The following is a 23487-nucleotide window of genomic DNA, read 5'->3' on the forward strand; positions in this document are numbered from 1 at the left end:
CATCCACGACTTGAAACTGGAAGAGCCGAACTATGCACAGAACGAGACAGAGACAAGAGAGCAAGAGAGACTGCCACAACCCAAGCACAAGTGGAAAGAGCAGAAATCTCAGGGAAGTGACACCTCTTTAGCAAAGAGGATCAATAACCCAGGTTTGCAGACTCAGGAGGCTCAGAGAGTTTCAAACAAGCATCCCGTCTCCACATCCCAGTGCAACCCTACAATAACAAACCGGCAGGTGCACTTCCTGAGGCTCCTTGGCAACTCTAGCCTGCTCCCAAGTCTGCACAGCCCAGTGCTCATAGGCAGCCCTACGATAACAAAACCGTGGGTCAGTCTGCGGGAGAGGAAAAAATCCCACAAAGAGAAATTTCACTTTCCAACATCTGCGAGGGATTCATGAAAAACCTGGATTTTAAAAACTTCAAAATATTATCTTGGCCGCATCTTCTGGCGGTTGCCAAAAGAGAGGAATGCCCACTCCAGGCACCCTGCAGCGACACGTGGGGCTGGTGTGGAGCAGACCCTGGTCTCCGGGCACGCGTTGCCTGTTTCTCTGCATTCCAGCTCTTTGACAGCATAAGATTCCCCGGCTTCTTCGGAACACCAGTTTACAGCTCTCCCTGCTGCCGTTAATTTTAACAACACAAACTTTTATTAATAATTTCATGTTATCAGAACGGTTTTGCTGAGATTTATGGCTCCAACGGCTGAGAGCTTTCGAGCAAACAGCAGCAGTCCCACATCTTTGCACAATCTGCACTTTTGCTTCGCTCCTTTTCCTCTTTGTGAGATCGCAGGGCCTGTTTCTCCATTGCCGTGTGCCCTGTCCTGTCATTTAAAGCAGAGCAAAATGTTACCATTGGGATCTGGTCATACGCCCACTTTGCATTGATTGATGTAAATAACGACACTAGGTACAAAGCACAAGAGAATCAGGCCCCTGGAGCCTGAGGTCCAGACCGACCCCCCAGTGTAGAGCAACTCGGTCGATGGATGAATGATTCCGTGGTGTTCCCCCACCCCCTTCCATCCCTGCAGGTTGTGTCCACACTAGGAGGTTGTGCCGGCAGAGCTACAGCGCTCTAGTCCCTGGAGTGTCGACAGACCCTAACTGTCTAAGTTAGTTAACAGACCCTAAGTAGTTGTGGCCGAGTGGTTAAGGCGATGGACTAGAAATCCATTGGGGTCTCCCCGCGCAGGTTCGAATCCTGCCGACTACGTAACATTTTCAGGCTTGACAAAGCCCTGGCTGGGATGATTTAACTGGGACTTGGTCCTGCTTTGAGCAGGGGGTTGGACTAGATGACCTTCTGGGGTCCCTTCCAACCCTGATATTCTATGATTCTATGATTGATGTAGCTGTGCCGGCAAAGCAGTTGGGTGTAGCCCAGGCCTCAGAGGTGCACAGGGAGTCACTGCGCTGAGTGACACGGAGCTAGTTGTACACAGCCCCTTTTCTGGCTGTAGCCGCCTGTTAAGCGCCTGTTTCTCACTACAGCGACACACGGATGGATCCTGCAGCAGCTGCAGCGAGAGCCGCAGCCTTGGCTTATGAAATTGTGTTGTCGGATTCATGCAATCCATAAACTCAGGCGGCGCTAAGTGATTAACGAGCACCCTGAAATTCCCAATTAATCAGTCTCATTAATTTTGCTCCTCTACGCTCCACATTCCAATCCGCAGCCTCGTTCCCTTCCGAAGCCGCCCACCCCATCGCCCTCGCCACCCTGCCCTTCCCGGGATGCTGATGGATCTAAGTAACAGAATGGAAAGCCAGCAGCGCTATCCATCTCTGTCGGGTGGGGAAATGGAGCTGGTGTTTCAGAGAGTGATTTCGCCCATTGCCACTAAATGCACACATCCCTTTAGATTTAGTGAAAGTGTCACTCGCTGCCTTTCAGGGCAGGCTGGGGAGGGGGCACCTTGGTTGTTTTGAAGAGATAAAGAAGCAACAGTCGCCCTGCATGGTGTTTACATGGGAGATTACTCTGTATGCCTCCCTCTGTGCGTGCTGCCAGCCAGATATGCAGGTGCTGGGCTGGCACAGGGAAGGAATGCACGGCTCGGCCCCATTGATGGTGAGCAGGTTGTCTTGGGGGCTCTTCTATAGCCATTGAGATGCCGCCGTCCTTCCCTGCGACCCAGAAATGAGTCCCTGTAGAACCCCATGGGAGTGACCCTGTTTGGTGGCTCTCCAGATGCCGTTAGAAGAGGCATCAGTGAGCACCAAAGAACAACATGTCCCAATTGCTCTTTCTGAGGTGCGAGCACCGGGGTCATGTCAATGTGGGGTGGAAACAACCAGCGCGGCGTGAAATCATGTAGGTTGAATCCTGGTGAGCAGAAACCATCTCTGGTCTGAAAGAATCACAGTATGGGTCGTGTGAGGAGAAACTGTTGCCGGACAAAAGTACAGCAACCGGAATGCCCCAGAAAGAAAGAGTTGCAAGGAGCAGCCATCGTGAGAAAATAACGCTGCATACAAATCACTGGGAGGAGAAATCACTGGTGCCTGCACGCCATGAGGAGATCAAAATACCATGAGGAGAGACCATCACACCCAGAACCTGTGAGGAGAAAAATGGTGACCAAAACAAGACTAATGAGCAACCCTTGGACCGAGACCACTGCCTGTCATACTGACCATTATCGTCACATTGTTTCCATGTACTCCCCTGTCTGTCTCCATCTGCTGTCTCTTGCCTTATTCTTAGTCCGGAAACTCTTTGGGGCAGGGACCGTCTTTGTTCTATGTTCGCAGAGCACCTAGCACCATGAGGTGCTGGTCCATAACTAAGGCTCCCAGCCTCTACAGTAATAATCATCATAATTAATAATAAAATCGGGGGCAGTGCCCAGCCCTTACAGACAGCTTGACAAAAACAAACCAGCGAGCGCTGTACAGTCTACAGGAGCTACCCCAAAAACCAGCATGTGCAGCTCTGTGCTCCGGAGAGACCCGACAATAACAAGCCACTATGCGCAGTCCAGGGCTCCTGGGCTCCCCTGCTGCACAGCGTGCTCGTCCACCCGCCAGGGCGTAGTTCACATTCTTACACAGAGTCCGAGGGGCAGAGACCTTCCAGCCCTGAGACGCTGGACTCTAGGCCATCTGCCCACGACCCGTCCCTTGCTCTGAAGTCTGCACTGTGTTTCCAATGCCTGGAATTGGTGCCACTGGACACACAGTGAAGAAGTCTGCAGTTTTCATGGGTTGTAATATGAAGCGAGTGGAGCACTGAAGATGAAAAGACGTAGAAGGGCGGAGATGGCGGAGGGGAAACACACCAGCTCTTCAGTTCTGGAGACATGGAGTGAAAGAAGTGGAGAAAGAAGTGGTTCGGGACTATTTAGAAAAGCTGGATGAGCACAAGTCCATGGGGCCGGATGCGCTGCATCCGAGAGTGCTATAGGAGTTGGCAGATGTGATTGCAAAGCCTTGGCCATTAACTTTGAAAACTCATGGCGATTGGGGGAGGTCCCGGACGACTGGAAAAAGGCAAATGTAGTGGCCATCTTTAAAAAAGGGAAGAAGGAGGATCCTGGGAACTACAGGCCAGTCAGCCTCACCTCAGTCCCTGGAAAAATCATGGAGCAGGTCCTCAAGGAATCAATTCTGAAGCACTTAGAGGAGAGGAAAGTGATCAGGAACAGTCAGCATGGATTCACCTAGGGCAAGTCATGCCTGTCTAATCTAATTGCCTTCTATGACAAGATAACTGGCTCTGTGGATGAGGGGAAAGCGGTGGACGTGTTGTTCCTTGACTTTAGCTAAGCTTTTGACACGGTCTCCCACAGTATTCTTGCCAGCAAGTTAAAGAAGTATGGGTTGGATGAATGGACTATAAGGTGGATAGAAAGTTGGCTAGATTGTCGGGCTCAACGGGTAGTGATCAATGGCTCCATGTCCAGTTGGCAGCCGGTACCAAGTGGAGTGCCCCAAGGGTCGATCCTCGGGCCGGTTTTGTTCAATATCTTCATAAATGATCTTGAGGATAGTGTGGATTGCACCCTCAGCAAGTTTGCAGATGACACTAAACTGGAAGGAGAGGTAGATACGCTGGAGGATAGGGATAGGATAGAGAGGGCCCTAGACAAATTAGAGGATTGGGCCAAAAGAAATCTGATGAGGTTCAACAAGGGCAAGTGCAGAGTCCTGCACTTAGGACGGAAGAATCCCATGCACCACTACAGATTAGGGACCAAATGGCTAGACAGCAGTTCTGCAGAAAAGGACGTAGGGGTTACAGTGGACGAGAAGCTGGATATGAGTCAACAGTGTGCCCTTGTTGCCAAGAAGGCCAATGGCATTTTGGAATGTATAAGTAGGGGCATTGCCAGCCGATCGAGGGACGTGATCGTTCCCCTCTATTCAACATTGGTGAGGCCTCATCTGGAGTACTGTGTCCAGTTTTGGGCCCCGCGCTACAAGAAGGATGTGGAAAAATTGGAAAGCGTCCAGCGGAGGGCAACAAAAATGATTAGGGGACTGGAACATATGACTTATGAGGAGAGGCTGAGGGAACTGGGATTGTTTAGTCTGCTGAAGAGAAGAATGAGGGGGGATTTGATAGCTGCTTTCAACTACTTGAAAGGGGGTTCCAAAGAGGATGGCTCTAGATTGTTCTCAGTGGTAGCTGATGCCAGAACAAGGAGTAATGGTCTCAAGTTGCAGTGGGGGAGGTTTAGGTTGGATATTAGGAAAAACTTTTTCACTAGGAGGGTGGTGAAACACTGGAATGCGTTACCTAGGGAGGTGGTGGAGTCTCCTTCCTTAGAAGTTTTTAAGGTCAGGCTTGACAAAGCCCTGGCTGGGATGATTTAGTTGGGGATTGGTCCTGCTTTGAGCAGGGGGTTGGACTAGATGACTCCTGGGTCCCTTCCAACCTTCATATTCTATGATTCTATGATTCTATGAAATCCGGATTCCTTTGAAGTGAGTGGCAAAATTCCCATTGATTTCAGTGGAGCCAGGATGTCACCCCAGCCGCTGCAAATCTGGGTGAGGTTAAAAGTAGAAACCAAGTTTGGAGCCTTGGCATATTCATCCAGACAATCCTTGTCCCCCTCCCCACACAGCCACAAAGCTCCACTAAGAGAGACTCAGAATAGAGTTGGCCAAAAACCAGAATTTCCATCCCGCAGCAAATTCCAAGATTTTGAAATTCAGCCTCACCCTAAATTCGGCTGAAAACCTGAAATCTCAGAATTTTTTACAAAAAGAAATATTCTGAAAATATTTTGTTCTGACCTTCTCAAAATCTAAAAGGTTTTGACTTTATTATTTTGGCTCATCCAACATACCATAAAGTCAAAATGATTACGTCGGAACAAATCATTTTGACCTTATTGAAATGAAACATTTAGTTAATTTCCCACAAAAATGTTGACAAAATCGCTACATTCCTGCAAAACATTCCAAATTCATTGACTCTCCACTTTCCAACTGTCGCTGTAGCTTTGTTGGTCCCAGGATCTGAGAGAGACAAGGTGGGGGAGGAAACATCTTTTATTGGACCCACTCAGCTGGTGAAAGAGACACGCTTTTGAGCACCACAGAGCTCTTCAGGGTTCCCCAGAGCTCTGTGTAGTTTGAACGCTTGTCTCTCACCAACAGAAGTTGGTCCAATAAAAGATTTTGCCTCACCCACCTTGTCTCTCGTTTTCCAACTGAAAGATGCTCCGCTGGAAATGTTTTGACCAGCTGCAACTCAGGACTGGGATAGCTGGCGGTGCTGCAAGTCAGGGCCGAGGGACACCAACAGAGCTGTGTGTGTGGAGGCCAGGTGATGTTGCAGGTGACAACTGAGGTGCAGCTAAATCCTTATTCCCACAGAGTCTGAGCATGTCACCACCATCAATAGAACTTTATCCTCCCAACACCGCTGTGCGGTAGGGAAGTATCATCCCACTTTACAGATAGGGAACCAAGGCACAGGGCAGATTAAGTGACTTCCCCAAGGTCACTCAAGGACACCCAGTCTCCAGACCCTCAGTCCAACGCCCAATTCACTACACCGTCCTTCGAACAGCAGCTGAGCTGCATCTGAGGGAAACATGCAGATCACTTAGCCCCACCGCCTCCCCCAAGCCAGGGCTATCGGCTCATCAGTCTCTGCAGTGCTACGGTGTGAAGAAAGAAAGAAAGAAAGAAAGAAAGAAAGAAAGAAAGAAAGAAAGAAAGAAAGTTGCAAACCTGTAAGCAGCTGCAATGGCACAAGTGGTGATGCCCTGCGCCCTCCCACCCCAGCGCTGCTCTTCCCCAGCACCATGACCTCCATGTGCATGAGGAATACCAGACGTAAGGGGAAGGATGTGAAACCCAAGAGGCAGGGATGCCAAGCTGATCAATGGCTCTGGAGGAGCCAGCGCTCAGTGCCATTAGAGAGGTAATTACCTGTGACAGGTGTCCAACTTCCAGGTAAAAGCAGATGATGAATGCGTTCCATCCAACCCACAGCACCAGCCACACCGCGTACTGGGGAGAGAAAGAGACAGAGGCTCAGAAATGCAGAAGGGCAAAATGGCCCTTAGCAGCAGGAGAGAAAAGCAGCTGGGTGGCGTGAGACCTTGCCAGGGGGCTCTGCCCTCGGGCAGGGCATTTGAAGGAGACCCAACAGCACTGAGATTTCTCCTGCCCCCGCTTTCTGCCCTGAGCCAAATCCCACTGAGGTCAAGGGGAGTCTTTCTGCTGACTTCAAGGGGCTTTGGATCAGGCCTTACGCACATGGGCCTTGCAGAAAGAGACAGCTGCCTGCACCATGCATTTGGGCATGCAGAACCTGGGCTGGCGCATGGGCTCCCATCGCTGCCTGCAGCTACCCAGCATGCACAAGCAAATGCATTGTTTAATGAGTAATGGGCCCAGCTCTGCTTTCATGGACACCACATTTACACCAAACTTCAGTGGGGTCACTCCTGATTTAAACCAGCAGCAGCGACAAGGTGATCAGGCCCAGAGTTTGTAATCTGTTGGCCCCAAAAGCATGCAGGGCTCTGGAAGTGAAAATCTGTTATAATTTATCACATACCTGCAGCACCTTACAAATATCAACTAATTAACCATATAATGCCACACATACACTTCCAGGATGGGTGCATAGGTATTATTATCCCCCTGTTACAGATGGAGAAACAGAAGCACACAAAGCAAAGTGACTTGCCCAAGGTCATACAATGAGTCAGTATCAGATATGAAATCTCCTGGCTCCCAGATCTGTGTTCAGGACTCAGGATACTAGATTAAGCTACTCACTTTTGCGCTTTATGCTAATAAATTGCAATTGAATCAACCAGAGAAGGGTTCTAGACCAACCTTCTCCCCCAGCATCGACTCCTCTCCCATCTAAATGCTCCCAGACTTCAGGGAAAGCCTGAATGGGATCTGAACATTGAAGCTCAGGCCCATCTCTAAAAGGACAGAGACCAGACAAAGTCAAACTAAACACACTCATCCACTCCTCCCGAGCCAGGTGTGGGGTGATCACAGGCAGGGTCCAGGAGGGGTTAAAGCAGAAGACCCCTATGATAAAGAAGTGGTTCCAGTAATTAAAATCAATGCTGAAGCCCAGCTTTACCAACCTTGCCCCTGTAGAGGCATTTCCACCTTCTCACCGGGGGGCCCAGTACAGAATAGGATGGGAGAGGAAATGCTCAAGGCTTCTCCAGAGCTCTTTGGCACAGAACGAGACACTGACTGTGGTGTGTACTGACTGTGAATTCTACCGTACAGGGCAGGATGTCACATGACAGCATTTATGGTGCTGTCATTCAGAGCGCCAGCAGAGAAAGGCAGTGCAACCCATGGGCTGGAACAAGAGACCTCAGCCCTTAGTCCTGGCTGTGCTACAGACTTCTTTTGTGACCTTGGGCAAGTTGTTGATATGCTCTGTGCCTCAGTTTCCCCATCTGTAAAGTAGGGATAATAAATCTTACCCTCCTTTGTAAAGTGCTTTGAGATCTACAGATTCTGAGAGCTAAGTGTGATATTATTACCAGAGGAAATCATCTTGCAGCAATTGCATTTGTGCAGCTGAGAACAGAACTTGTTCTACAAAAATACCATGCAAGTCCATAGCACCTGACATCTAAGGATGTTGGTGCACTTCACAAACATTGGGAAGATCCTCCCATTTCCTCTTGTGCATTACAGCAGGACTGTTCTCCCTGTCTCACAGGTGGGGAAACTGAGGCATGGAGAGTTGGTGTGAGTTGTCAAAGACCATGCATCAAATCAGGGGCAGTGCTGTCACTTGAACCAGGAGTCTGGATTCCCAGTTCCTTGCATAGTTATTCACACCATGTAGAACAAGGATAATCATGGTAACTGAACTGTCCCCTGGGGCAGACAAGTGGGAGAGTTAGATAGGATGAATTAGCTGATGTTTGGCCCTGGCTACAGTCTTTTGACCACATTTCCCAGGTAATTGGCTGGGAATTACAGCATCATTAAGAAAGCTTCGGGGCTTGTCAGCACTGGGATTATTTATATGGGGCCTTGCCTACACAAGAAAGGGTTTGCTGATATAGCTGTACCAGTGACCCCCCTTAGGGGAGATGCAATTTATACTGGCAAAAGAATTGTTGTGCGGCCTAGTTTAAATCAGGTCCCTGCACTGGGGAACTGGTTTAAACTATTCTGGGGAAAGGACATTTACTTATGCCAGCACAGTTTTTCGGTGTAGACCAGCGTGAGGTAGCTCTGCCAGTACAGCTGCACTGATGCAAATCCCTTGGATCGATGTGTTGCACCCGTGTAAAAAGTGGCTGCACGGGAGGGGCTGGTGGAATTTCCCACGAAACATCAAAATGAACTTACCAAAGCTCAGCATAGAATCACAGAAGATTAGGGTTGGAAGGGACCTCAGGAGGTCATCTAGTCCAACCCTCTGCTCAAAGCAGGACCAATCCCCAACTAAATCATCCCAGCCAGGGCTTTGTCAAACTGGGCCTTAAAAACCTCTAAGGAAGGAGATTCCACCGCCTCCCTAGGGAACGCATTCCAGTGCTTCACCACCCTCCTAGTGAAATAGTGTTTCCTAATATCCAACCTAGACCTCCCGCACTGCAACTTGAGACCATTGCTTCTTGTTCTGCAGTCCAAACACTTCACTTTGACTGTCTAGCTTGGAGTTCAATATCATATGACATGAGAGTCCCAACAATCAGGTGCAATCCGAGCCCTTTGACTTTATCGAAATAAAAGGTGGTGGGTTTTTTTATCAAATATTTCAGCAGAATCAGTCTGTGCCCATGAAACGGTTTCATTTCGTTGCATCAGACGTTCCACCAGCAGCTTTTCAACCATCTGCGCCGCTGTGTGGCTGGTTTCCTCAGTTCCTCTGCTCCTGCCGCCCACTCCCAGGAGCGGGCACGGGGGAGGGATTCTGGAAGGAAAACCTCACCCCCATTTCATTCCCACCCTGCTCCACATTCAATCAGCTTCCCCTTCCTGTCACTTCCTTCCCCCAAACTCCCCCGTCTTTTCTCATTTTCTTTGTGGCCGTTCACAAGGGGGTCACTCTCCCTGAGCTTCAAGTGAACCTCAAATCTCAGAATAAGACTCTGCTCAAACAGCCAGTTTCACCCAGTTTTCTGTCTAAACCAAATGAAACAGCAGATCCCACTTGGAGCCATAACCTGGCCTGGCGGTCACTTGAAACATCACTATAACTCAGCTCAGGGTCACTTGAAACCACACCCTAACTTGGCCTGGAGTCACTTGAAACTGCCCCTAACTCAGCCTGGGGTTACCTGAAACTGCACCATAACGTGGCCTGCAGTTACTGGAAACTGCATCATACCTTGACCTACGGTCACTCAGAACTTCACTTTAACTCAGCTGGGGTCCATCAAAACTGCACCTATGGCCACTGTAAGGACTGAAAAGCCTTAATGAACTGGGTTGAATCCTAAGTGTGCAATGAAACTCCAGTCAGGCTGGCCACCTCCACTGCCCCCTCTTCTCTCTCCCGCATTGATACAGGGCTCTCTCTCCCTGCTGGAGCCGCTGACAGAGCCAGGTGAGGTCACACAGCACTTCATAATAGCAGACGGGGGCAGGCCTGCTGGGAACCCTTATATATACACAGGGACCCTTAGTATTAACGAAGCTGGCAACAAGCTGCCTCTGCGACCCAATGGGAGGGATCTTTCTATTGCTTTTGACCAGTCTTTCCGGGACCACACAGGCTCCCTGGCCTGCATCCCGTCCTGCCCTCTCCTCCATGAGGATCACGACGAGCCCTCAGCAGGGTGCTGAGCAGAGGGGGATGGTGATGCAGATGTGATTGACTTCCCCGTTTCTCGGGGGGCATGCAGGGCCTCTCCAGGCATGGATCTCCTTGGCCAAATCTGGGCCATTACAAATTATCATCATTACTGCTGAGTGCTGGCCGGTGCCAGCCGATAGCCCCCGAGCAGTAAAGCAGTAAAGTATTTGCAGTGAGCCCCGCGGAGTGCTGGCCAAAGTGCTGGAGGTAAAAGAGATGCACTAGCAGGCAGGGTGCACCAGTCGGCCTCTTGGACGTACCATTATGAGGTATTTGGATCTGTACTGGATGGTCCCAAAGATGCCCAGGATGACAGCCATAATGTGTAAAAAATTAGCCAGGATGGGCACCCACTGATAGCCCAGGAAGTCGAAGATCTGCCTCTCCAGCGCTGCTATCTGGAAAAGAACGAAGGGGGACAGAGCAGAGAATTACTCATTGCACAGCGGCTCGTGAGACATTAAAGGCAAAGAGTATCATGTAATTAATGGGAAATCCCATGGACAATTAGTTACAATAGACTGAAATGTCTGCATGATTCATCATCCAGCGTCTGGCAAATACATCATGGCAGGGAGGTTTTATTAGGAATAATCACCAGCTGGAGTTGGAGAAGGAGGGACTGGGGAGACTTGAGTCAGTGGAACGGGTAGCCAAGAGCTCATAGGGTCAGCAGGTAGGAACCTCTCCCCATGTTGAACTGCAGGCCACAGGCCCCTGATTTGTTAAGAGACTGTGAGCAACTGCCTCCCTAGCAAAACTGGAATAGCAAAACCAATGGAACAATTTACCAAGGATCGTGGTGGATTCCTCATCACTGGCAATTTTAAAATCAAGACTGGGTGTTTTTTCTCAAACCTCTGCTCTAGGAATGATTTGGGGGAAGTTCTCTGGCCCATGTCAGCCAGGTTATACAGTTATACAGGTCAGACTAGATAACTGTGATGGTCCCTTCTGGGACTGGAATCTATGAATCTATAAAAATGAACTGGCACTTTCCTGGCAATTCATTCTCTCCGGGCACATTTCACACTCAGCTCTCCAGCAGCAAGCCAGGTGCACAGACACACTGAGCTGATGGCAAAGAAGGATGCTCCAGAATGCCCTTCTTGGCTGCAGGGAAAGGAGCTGGAGCTTGACAGTGGCAGTGAGAGACAGAGGCATGGGCCAGAGCTGTGAAGTTCAGATCAGGGTCCAAACTTCCCCAATGATGGAAGAGGCTCGGAGCCATTTTTCTGATTCTGAGCCATCTGATGGGGTTTGTCCTGCAGTGAATTGCATTGAATAGAAAGAAGGACTCTCCCTGCCAGCGGGACAGGAGGTGTGTAAGGAGGTCTGGAAGCTGCATTCCATCTCAGAACCACCGCATCTATGGTATTGGTGAAGACAATGGCAAAGCTATCTTGGGAGCAGGTCTGGGCCCACAGGCAGCAGAGCAGTGTACAGAGACTAGAGTGGTTTGGGCATTAGCCTGTGACTTAGGTTACAGGCCAAGAGTAGGGCTGGGCTTTGGAGACTCAAGCAAGGGGATAATAATGGAAGTGAGACATGTCATGTTTAGCTCAGTTCATTCTTCTGTTGAAATGTCCTTCAATTACCTGCCTCTCTGCAGCACTGGAGGAGTAGTTGCTCTCCCCAGCTTCATCCAGTGCACTGGCACTAGGGTCTCTGGCTGAACTCACCTCTTTGGCACAGACGAATGGGAAAACCCGGAATGAAGTGCCAGGGCCAGATTCATCCCTGAGTTTAATTTGTTTCAGGGAAAATTTCCTAGCCCAGACTGAGAGAAACTCTGAGCTGTAGCTCACGAAAGCTTATGCTCAAATAAATTGGTTAGTCTCTAAGGTGCCACAAGTCCTCCTTTTCTTTTTGCGAATACAGACTAACACGGCTGCTACTCTGAAATCCGTGAAATCAGGTTTCAGAGTAGCAGCCGTGTTAGTCTGTATCCACAAAAAGAAAAGGAGGACTTGTGGCACCTTAGAGACTAACCAATTTATTTGAGCATAAGCTTTCGTGAGCTACAGCTCACTTCATCGGATGAAGTGAGCTATAGCTCACAAAAGCTTATGCTCTTATAAATTGGTGAGTCTCTAAGGTGCCACAAGTCCTCCTTTTCTTTCTGTGAAATCAATACAAAAGAACAGCTGGTATTTGTCAAGTGGCTTTCCGAGGGTCCTTTACAGGACAGTAGAAAATTCGAACTGTGCCACCTTTACCTCCAAATCAGTCGGTTACTTCATGATTCATTGCTCTTCGTGTACAGAATTCTCTTTGTTTACCACCATGACTTTTTAATGGCACGTGTCTGTCATAATCCATACATAAGGCTTTGATGCGGTTTTAAATATTGCATAGGGATTTCTGAATGCATGTAAAATTAAAGACCGTCTCAGTATTTGTTTCTCTGCCTACTATTCCATTCTTTATTTAGTTCTGTTTTTGTTATTGGCTTCAGGCCTATTATCCTTAATTACAGAATTCATTTTAGATAAGGTTTGAAAGAGGGGGCAGCCTTGCCAACTCCCTGATTTCGTCACCAGATACTTAGTGTTTTTCTTAAAATCCGAGCACCTGGAGTCACGGCATTAGATGGGAATCACATCTCTCATATATGTACATATGGTGGCTGTAGAGAAAAGCTTGAAAACACGACTCCTAAAGGTTCAAATACCCGTGTGCAAGGAAAATAAATACTTTACTAATTTTAAGCCAATCTTATGTTTTTTGGCCATGATTCCTGGCATTTGGTGTTGGGTTTGTGTCTCTATCTCTCTATCTAAGTGTCCCCACTGACGCTTATACATGTTGGCTGAAAAGCTTTAAACCCTGATCCTGCAATTTCTTGCATCCTGGAGGAGTGCTGTGCCTGCATGCAAAAAGTGGCAGGAGTTGGGCCTTAGCCTTCAATTATGTGGGGCAGGAGCATCTGACACCCAGTGATCTCAACCATGACTGTGCTAAAGTGAAAAGGGGCATTTGGAAATGCGTTTCCCTGAGCTGCAGCCTGAGATTTTTAAATGCAAGTGTCTGGATCAACCCCATCACTAGGGGGATGCAGTTGCGGGCAAGTCACTTCCCCTCTCTGTGCCTCAGTTTCTCCATCTGTAAAATGGGGACAATGACACTGCCTCTTTTGTAAAGCCCTTTGAGATCTACTGATGCCAAGGGGTATATAAGAGCTAGGGATTATTATTATTATTCCACAACTGCCCCAGGAGCAGCTAGCTCTGTGTAAGGGACTGCACAGGTCTCTCCAGTCAGTTGCAAAATAACTTCCCCTTCCCTGTATTGTCTATGGTTTGTAACATGAGGAAATCTTAGAGCCGGTCAACACTGTTTGCATAAAAATGTTTCTCATTCAAAAAAAGGGGTGATGTCAAAAATGAAAATTTTCACAACCACCCCCCCACACCTCCCGTGCTTTTGAAAAAAAATATTTGGATTTTCATTGAAAAACCAAAAACCTACATTTGGGGCTGGGGGTCATTCTCTGGTCAGCTCTAGAAAATACGCTTAGACTTTACAATTTTGGATCTAATGGAGAACTAGTGGTATATAATACACACGCACATCCACCCACACATCCCAAGTCTATCAGAGCTGCATGGAATTTATTGCAAACCTCCTGCATTGCTTCATAAATGACATACAGCATCAGGTAGCAAGGAAACGCAGAGAACAGACTCTTAAAACACAATTCTTCTGGTTCTGTACAGGTCTTAGCACAGTCAGGCCCTGGTCCGTGGCCCTTAGGCGCTATTGCAATACAAATAATAAATAACAAGACTCTTAAAATGGAACCAAAGAGCTTTTCTTGGTGATGGAGTAATAGGGTGCAAAGAGGTTTCCGCTGCAAAAACCTGTCCCAGTGAATATGCTGCATGCAGATCATGCAATGCATTTGCTGTGTCTGCTCAGCAAAGAGAAGCATGAGGGCAGTTCTGCCCAGGGGCTCTGTTCAGATGGGTTTTGCTACCGTGTCCAGGAATGAATTGCTGCTCCATATTTACGATCAACTAGATGGATTAAATTAACTACCAGGATCTCTCTCACCCCTTTACTGCTTGACAGAGACCACTCCCAGTTCTAGCCCAACCTCATTGTTACCACAATTTTATCACATGTCTCAAATTTGGGGTTGTTCTTAAAGTCCGGGGCTTGGAGATGAGAGACTCTCTGTTTCATTTAAGAAGAGTAAGGGCCAGCTTTGCAAAGGTATTTAAGCACTTAAAGGTTCAGCCAGGCATCTAGTGAGATTTACAAACATCTAAGCAGGTTGGGGGCTTGCTTCACATTGAAAGTTGATTGGAGGTAGGTACATAAGTCCTATAGGCACATCTGTAACTCCCAGTCAGCACCGAGAGGGAAAATGCCATTTCACAGAAACCAAAACGACCAGCAGGAACATGTCAATTTCAATGAAATTTTGTTTTGATTTTTGTTTTTAAAAAAAGCATTTCCATAGGGTTGAAACCTTCCGTTTGGACATTTTTGGCAAGGCCCATTTCAACTTTTCATTTCAAAATCAGTTTTTGTTTTAAATTTTATTTTATTTTCTAGTATAAAAACATTTAAAAATTGAAACATGTCACAGTAACAATGAACGGTTTTGATTGACGTAAAATGATTTTTTTTTTCATTTCACTTTGCAGGACATTTCAAAATTCTTTGTATTTTGTTCTGATCTGAAATGAAAGTGAATTTAGAAATGGCAGAACTTCCCATGAAATGGCAATTCCAGTTCCTGCCTATCTCTTTGTAGACCTGGTCCCAAGTTTCTAGCCCCTGTGGCTGCAGAGAAAAGCTGGCAAATATGAACATTAAAGGCTCAGAACCTTAAAAGTACAGAAACATATTCATCTCACGATTTTGAAGACAATTTCATGAATGTTTGGGGCCAGAGATGATTTCTGAACGCTTGGAGTGGGCAGTACATCAAAGGATCTCCCTTTGCATTTCTCTGCAGCCCATTTTGAAAGAGGAAGTACATTGGGGTCACTAGATGCTGCTCAAGCACTTTCCTTCCAACCAAATCCATCTGTCGCATGTGCTGGAGTGTTCTCATAACAGCTGAGTCCACGCCAGGACTAAGGGAGACCCTGTGCAGTTACATTAGGAGCCAGGGAGAACCACAGGGTCTGTCTATGTCCAGCAGCCTCAATAAAGAATCCTCTTTTCCTTTATATGCATCAGAGTCCAGTTCTGTCTCTCCGCTTTCTCAGGTACATCTCACTACACCCCAGTTTTACCCTGCTCAGTATCACAGGCTTTGATGTGTTTCTGTGTGGAGCTATATTACGTGTCTGGCAAGCTACACACGGAGGCATTATGGCATGGTGGACAGCACACTGTTCTAGGACTCTTGGGATCTATTCCCACCTTAGTCCTAGATGGCTTTGGGCAAGCTGCTGCCTCGCTCTGTGACTCAGCTTCCCCAGTAATATCAGGTTTACCTCCTTTGTAAAGTGCACTGAGCACTTCTGGTGAATAGCACTGAATAGAGGCTAGGGGTTATTGTTACTTTGCACCCCATATAACTTCTCAAACCAACACTTCAAACCTCCCCACCTCTCAGACCTCATTTGGCTGGAGTAAGCATTTTCTATAGCTGAATTATAACTGTACAGTAAACAATGAGTTTATCGTGAAAAGCCCAATGGGACACAAGCCCCCAAATCCCCTCTTGCTTCTCCGTGGCCCTACCAGGCAATTGCTCCAAGCGAAGTGAAGGTCAGCGGGGGAATGATCAGGGACAGTGCTGCTGAGGAGAATTTACTGCAAACCAAAACGACTCAGACAAAAATCAACACAGAGCGCTGGCCAATTTCATTAGTTGGAGGGACGCAAGCTGAATTGCTTTAGATTGCTGCATTTAATGGGCTGAGTGAAATGCGTGTGTCACTGGCTAACAAGTGTTATTTATGCTTCAGGTTAGGGGTACCTTTATCAGCTGGGCTACCGGGAGTTAGTGCCCCTCCTCCCCCACTCAGCAATCCAAGGTGAGAAGTGAAGTCTCCTGCCTGGAGAAACGGGTCTGTGAGGAAGCAGCAGCTGATCTTGGTTGTGGTGCCTGGTGAGCAGACCCCGGAGCGGAATGTTAACCAGTGATTGGGGTTCCATGGCGATGGGGGACATTCCCTGGAACGGGTTAATTTGCAGCTTCGTTTGAGAGGAAGGAAGATTGGGCTGGTGGGGGTAGGCTTGCCACCTTTCTAATGGCTGGAAATGGGACTCTTGAGTCCACCTCTTCGCTTGAGGCCTCGCCCCCTTCTCCGCCTCCCCCTTCCCCCGACAGATTAAAAAAACCAGACATCGGGGCTTGTCAAATGGCACCCGGACAAACAAGCCAAAACCCAGACTGGAGGGGTGGCAGTCTTAGGTGGGGGAAGGGAACTCACATCCCTTTAACAGTGACTCCCAACTGGAAAGGGAGCAGGGTCTAGTGGGTAGAATCTGGGGCTCAGAGCAGCTGGGTACTATTCCTGGCTCTTTGCTGACCTGTTACGTGACCTTGGGCAAACCACTTCACCTCTCTGTATCTCCCCTTCAGACGGGGACCCCAGGCAGATCCCCAAGGGGGTCCAAGCCCCAGCTCCATGATGCCCCTCCTTAGGAGAATCCAATGTGCACTTAGAATGGGCACAGGGTAAGAGAAGCAACTCTTAACGAATCTGCGCTGCTGTCCTGCTCTCAGAACCAGGTATTTCAAGCCCAAGTTGACTCTGCTGTGGTGGGTCCCCTGTTTGAGCTGATGGGTTAACATAGCTACTCACCCATCCTGTGTTCTGCAGGGAGGGGCAGGGTGGTAACATCTGCCGGAGGAGCACAGAGCCAGATGTGCACAGCCAAGCAGCTGTCAAAGAGGGCGACAGCGCAGGCCTGTCCCCACCAAAGACCTATTGCAGAGACAAAGGGTTCCTCCAGCCTGGCAAATCAGCCATGTTCCTTGGGCATTCAAACATCGAGTGCTGTTCTCAGCGTCTTGGCCTGTCTCCTCCGGGCGCTGGGCTGCCTGCTCACAATTCTTCCAGGCTGTGGTTAAAATGCACCAGTCATTGTGGCCCCAATTTGGCAAAGGCTCATGCCCAGGAATGACTTAGTGCATTTGGGTCCTGGAACTCCCTGGGATTATTCACAAGCAGGGCTGGGCCAGACTCATCTTGGTACCGGGGTGCAGTGAGAAGAATGGAGGTTATAATACACTGGATTTCTCTCTCCACACACTGCTAACTCACCACAACCCAGGCTCTCACTGTCCCAGACCCATCGCAGTCCCCATCATCACAAACCGGGGAACGTTGCTAATGGCTTGACGAGGAAGCTGGGAGTGGGGACTCCTGGGTTCTCTTCCTAGGCCTGCTGCTGATTGGCACTGGTCACTCCGCTTCTCCAGGCTCACTTTCCCCATCCATAAAATGTAACTCTCTCCTGTCTCACAAGGAACGAGGTAGATTAACTCTTGTTATCTGAGGCTTAATGAATGCCTCCGTCCATTAGTATCTGCGACTGTCAATGCATGGGGCAGGGGCTGCGTGGGGCAATGTTCTGTTTGGCATTCTTCATACAGCTGGCTCTTGACAGAGTGCAGTAGAACGGCACACCCGTATTATTCCCATTTACAGATGGGCAAAAGCAAGGAACAGGGAAGAGAAGTGATTTTCCCAGGGCCAAAAAGCAAGCCAGTAGCAGAGAAGGGAACAGACTCCAGGAGGTCTGGCTGCCTTAACCACTAGCCTGCACTATCCTCCCAGGCGTGGCATGTGCCTTGTGTATTTCATCTGCATTGCCTGGCAGGCGCGACTAAGATTTCAGTGAAAACGGATGCTCAGCAACCTTGCAGGCGGTGGAACAAACCAGCTTTCTCATGCCAAACGGCCATGCACAGCCAGGGCTGCATGGGCTGTTTGCGTTGTAGCCAAATTCACTTCTGCCTTGTTCACACTTGCCGAGGAAAGGGCCGTCGGAAACACAACCGGGCTGTAAATCTTTTCAGTTGAGGAATGTAAATAATAAATGATACAAGGAGCGTGGCACTCGCTGGTTTATAGCCAGCCATCGATCTGGAGGCTGCTGACAGAGCTGCTTGCAAGCAGCTAGACCAAAAGGCTGCTAGCTTTTGGTGATCACATAAGCCTCTGACACTGGGGCTGGAGCTAGGAAGGGCTTCCGAGGGATTTCACTATGAACAGCTAGACAGGGTGAGCATGCTTACATGCGGTCAGTACAGGCTCCATTTCAGCAGGACTCCTTAATTCCAGGCTGTCAAGCTGGAACAGTTTGAAGGTGGCAAAATGAGATTTCTAGGGAAATTGGAAGCGTCTGATTGAAACATGTAGCAAAAATCCCTCTTCATTACAGGGAGAGGCAAAATTAGCAGCTAATGAGACAGTCTCCCTGCGGATGGGTGAAGTCTGTTAATTGCATCTACAAATTTTTCCAGTGCATCTGCCTGGCAGGTAAATGCTGAGTGGTGTGCAGTGCAGTTACAACACCAAGAGCAAAGCATGTGTCTTTCAGCCTGGCTAAAGTCTGTTTAAGATTAAGGAAAATAACAGACAAAGGACGAATATAAAGTCTTCATTAGCGAGTGTGACTGGCTTGCTCTGTAATATGCTGCCTAATAAAAGGAGTAGTCAGCTCCTAGATGACACTTCTCATCCATGAAGCTGCAAGCACTTTTCAAAGGTGAGTGTGCAGTATTGCCTGGATTTTACAGATGGGGAAACTGAGGCATAGAGGCAGAGCGCAAGTTGCCCAAGGGCACCAAACAAGTCATCAGCATGGCTGAGAATACAACACAGGGAGGCCTCCTGAGATGCAGTCCAGTGCCCTGTCCCCATGAATCACCCCTCATGGCATCCTGTACAGGGTGAAGTGAAACAAAACATGGCCACAGCCCCTGCGGCCAAGCTGAGTCCTCAGCAACGGCCAGGGATGCCCACAGTGACCAAAGGCAAGGCAGTTCTGTGGCTAGCTCCACCATGCTATAGGGACAGGGAGCTTGTTGGCTGGGGAGCCCCGACCCTGCAGAACCTTCCACGTTCTTGCACCTGGGCAGAGTGGAGCTGTCCAGCCAAATGATGCCTGGGGGACCTGAGACTGGTGTGGGCGTTGCAGCATCCCATGCAGGCAGAGGGAGAAGGGGAGATGGGGCTCTCTACCCAGGAGCTGCTGACCTTATTGCTGTCCCTGGCTAACTGCAGCAGAGGGTGGGATCGTGAGCAGCAGCCTGCTCCAGGCTGGCACATCCGACCTGGCACTGCAGTGGGACTCAAACACATTCCCTGCTAGCAGGAGCAGGCATTGGTAGGGACCCTTTCAGCTGCTGCCTGAGACCCCCGCAGCTCACAATCCCCAGCAGTGCTCAGCCTCCATCCCCTGCCCCCGGGAAGCCAAGTGACGCTGACCTTGCTCAGAGTCCGGACGCGGCTTCACCCTCCGCCCCCGTGAGCTGGGAGTGAGATCAGAGCCGTGTCGCTGCTAGCCTGCCCGCACAGAGATGGCAGCTGAACCTGCCGCAGGTTCAAGGGTGGCCATTAGCAATTAGGTGCCGGAGGTGCTGGGAGCCCGGCTGAATCAGCAGCCCTACAAAATCAGATTTGGGGGGGGAGAGGGGGCAGCAGCTGCAGCGGTATGTCGAGCTGGTAGCCTTCAACCCTATGGGGTGTGGATGGGTGAGGGGTATGGCTGGGGTTGTGAGCTCTGGGGTGGAGCCAGGGATGAGGGGTTTGGGGTGCAGCAGGGGGCTCTGGGCTGGGCCTGAGGGGTTTGTAGTGCGGGAGGGGGCTCCAAGCTGGGGCAGGGGGTTGGGGTGCGGGAGAGGGTGCAGGTTCCAGGAGGGAATTTGTGTGCTGGAGGGGGCTCAGGGCTGGGGGTTGGGGCACGGGAGGAGTTTCGGGGTGCGGGCTGCCAGTGGCGCTTACCTTAGGCGGCACCCGGAAGCGGCGACATGTCCCTTGGCTCCTAAGCAGAGGCGGGGCCAGGCGGCTCTGCGCACTGCACGCTGCCTCTGCCTGTAGGCACCACCCCCACAGCTTCCATTGGCTACAGTTCCCGGCCAATGGGAGCTGCAGAGCTGGCGCTCGGCATGAGGGCAGCATGCGGAGCCCCCTGGCCACCCCTGCACCTATGATCCGGAGGGACATGATGGCCGCTTCCAGGAGCCATGCGGAGCCGGGAAGGGAGCTTGCCAGCCCTGTGCCAACTGGACTTTTAGTGGCCCGGTCAGCAGTGCTGACAGGAGTGGTCAGGGTCCCTTTTCGACCAGACACCTGGCAACCTTAGGTATAAACGCCCCACACTGTGCTGGGCAGATCTGGGCCTATGGCCCAGAGTTTGGCCATTCTGAATGCAGGACAGGTTAGGGGAAAATTCTTGCCAGACAGATGGGACCAGACACTCCAACCATACAGGTAAGGTAATTAACCCTCGCTAGGTTTGTAATCAAAATCTCCAATTTGACCTATCACTTCAGTGTCACATTATTGTAACACTCTCCGCCCACAGGCAAACAGACCTCAGTGTCATATATTAACGATCTCCACACAGGGTTAAACTCCTGGTATATTTGCTCCTTTAGATGGATAAACGCAGCGGCCCATATTTCTAAGCACTCAGCACCTCCCATTGTGCCAATTATGGCCTGACTTTCTAAAGAGCTCAGCCTCCAATCTGTTCCCACCATGTGGAGCTTCTTTAACATCTGCCCCAGTGGGTCAAATCCAGCGCAAGCAGGTGTATTATTCCAACTGACTTCAGATCTCTCCACACCCACTCATGTCCTGGCTTGAATTTCATCCCCTCGGTAGAACACATTCTTTTGCAAAATTGGTCTCATTTATCTCGAACATCCTCGCTCCTTCGACAGAGATTTCCGCTAGTAAGTTACCATCTAGCTGTCCTGGAAATTCTTTCTTCCTAGCGACAGCCCACATCCTTCTGCATATATTCACTCAGTCCTAAACTCCCTGATGCTCTGGGCAGCTTTAAATTCATCCCCCTGTTTATGTCCTGTAAAAGCGGAGGTGGCAGATGCTGGGCTGATGCCATAAATTGGGGACAGCGTCCTGTAATTTCTGGAACAGGTGCTAATAATTCCTCCATGCAGCAGGAACCAGAGGCACATAGGCTGGGAGCAAAACACATCCCTGTGTCATCTCTGGCTGGATGGGGCGTGCCTGCCTGAGCTGCTACCAAGAGCAGTTCATCCAGGGGTTTTCAAGGGCAAATCTCCCACTGCAGCAGACTTGGGGAAAACTTGTGGGGTTTTTCTGTGCTCCCTTTGCTATTCCTGGAGAGATGAGCCTTTGTATAACATGATTGCATGGTATAGAATTTCTGTACTTTGCATGCTTATAGGGCCAGATTCTCCATTGCTCGGCACCGGGTGTCATCATTCGCACATGCAAAGGGAATGTCACTTATTACCACTGACTGATGAGCACGTTGCCCAGGTGTAAATGATGACACAGGCAATGGAGAATCGGGGCCAGAATGTTTTCCAGCTGCAAATCTCGACGTACTCAACAAAGGGAGGTAAAGTATCATTATCCTCATTTTAAAAATGGGGAAACTGAGGCACAGAGCAGGGTCTGGCCTAAGGACACACAGCAAATCAGTTGCAGAGGCACTAAGGTTCTTTCTTTCCCAACCCGGTGGTCACTCTGCTGGATTACAGGTGTTGTTAAAGTGGCCCTCTCCCAGTGGTGTAGGAGCAGTGTGGTTGTGGAGAACAGCAGAGTCATTAAGGTTTGTCTAATACTACAAATTGAGTATTGCGCGTCCATGTTCTGAGCTGCATGTTTTGCATGCATGCATGATTTGCATTCCATTATTAGCATGGCAGCACATAAAAATCCTTCCTGAGGTCAGGACCTACCAGGCTGGGTGCTGTATAGACACGCATAGTGCCCCACAGAGCTTATAACAACAAAGGATGGGCAGCGGGACTCACCCAAGGTCGGTGGAAGAGCTGGGAAGAGACGACACAGCTGCAGACGGCTGAGCCCGCACGCTAACCAATGGAGCATGCTACTAAACAGTGTTACCATGCAGTGGCTAAGGGGAGGGGACTTGGTAACCGGCTATAATATCACTGGACCATGGCTAGGGTGGCGGAGTCACATATAAACTCCATTGGTTTGTTCAGGGTGAGTGAGAGTGGAAGCAGGCATAATGGGGTGGAATAAAGCAATGGTAAATTCAGGCCAAAAACCACGAAAACCTTCCAAGCAGTAAGAGCCTTGGAAAGGGAGGGGTGGGAGCCTGGGACCGGCCAGACCTGGCTGGAGTAAACACTCGCCAACGGTCAGTAATTGAAGTACCGTTATTGGCTGGCTGCAGGATGCAGTGGGGGGCATTTGCCAGCCTGTGTTCTGCAGGAGGTCAGACAAGAGGATCGTAATGGTCCCTTCTGTCCTTAGTGTCTGGGCATCCCCTTGGTTTGGTCCTCACAGATCAGAGCATAGGGGTCCTAAACCCTTCCTGCTCTCTGATTTCTATGGTTCTGAGTGAGATCATGGAGCTCAGACTCATCCCTGGAGTCACTCTGCTTAAGCCAATGAAGTGACCCTGGCCTGGACTGAAGCTGAGTTACACCCATGCTGAATCTGGAGCATGGAACCCACCCCCCGGGCAGGGTGGAGCTCTGCTTCATCCAGTGGTGGCTGGGACACTGCTCAAGCTTCATGGGCCTGGGGCTGCATTGGCTAATAAGCCGGGTCTCTCAGCTCGGGCAGCAGTGGCTTGTACCTGGAGACTCTAGATTTGATTCCTCTGGCTGATGACCCCTGCAGGCGTGTGGCATGACACCCCAGCCTGCTTAGGCAGAAACGAGCGTAGTTATGGTTCTAGTATCCTGCCTAGCTAAGGGCAGCCTCTAAAGGCTACCCTGGACCAGAGCTCTGCACGTGAGCGGAACATGATCTGGATGTGCTGAGCATCTTGGGTCTGGAAAAGGCAGCTGGGGATCTCCCACCAAACCCATTTTCCCTTCATAGGTTATTAATGGTCTGAAAGACAGCCCAACCCTCAAACCCCTTATGAAAGCCCCGATTTACAACCCGCTGTCATTTTCTGCTTTTACTGCAGCTCTGACAGTGAAGGTGATCTCCTGGGTCCGTGCAGAGCTCCAGAGCAGCGGAGTCGAACACCAGCCAGTTGCTAATTAAGATAATCCTGCAGTTGATCAATGCAGCAAGTTTTAGGGCTC

The 23487-nt window shown here is 49.6% G+C and overlaps 1 protein-coding gene and 1 non-coding gene across 2 annotated transcripts in view; one reads left to right on the top strand and one right to left on the bottom strand.

Moving 5' to 3' along the window:
- Positions 1–23487, bottom strand: part of NKAIN1 (sodium/potassium transporting ATPase interacting 1) — a 206746-nt gene that overhangs the window by 54999 nt on the left and 128260 nt on the right. Inside the window, exons 2-3 of the mRNA XM_007066097.3 lie at positions 10535–10672; positions 6401–6481 (exon numbers count right to left, since the gene is read on the bottom strand). Of these exons, the coding sequence (XP_007066159.1) occupies positions 6401–6481; positions 10535–10672 (219 nt within the window). The remainder of the gene's footprint in view (positions 1–6400; positions 6482–10534; positions 10673–23487) is intronic.
- Positions 1142–1223, top strand: TRNAS-AGA. Its single transcript has one exon. It is a non-coding gene; the product is annotated as a tRNA-Ser (tRNA).

The sequence above is a fragment of the Chelonia mydas genome, chromosome 19 (genome assembly GCF_015237465.2).
Source record: "Chelonia mydas isolate rCheMyd1 chromosome 19, rCheMyd1.pri.v2, whole genome shotgun sequence".
Classification (NCBI taxonomy): domain Eukaryota; kingdom Metazoa; phylum Chordata; order Testudines; family Cheloniidae; genus Chelonia; species Chelonia mydas.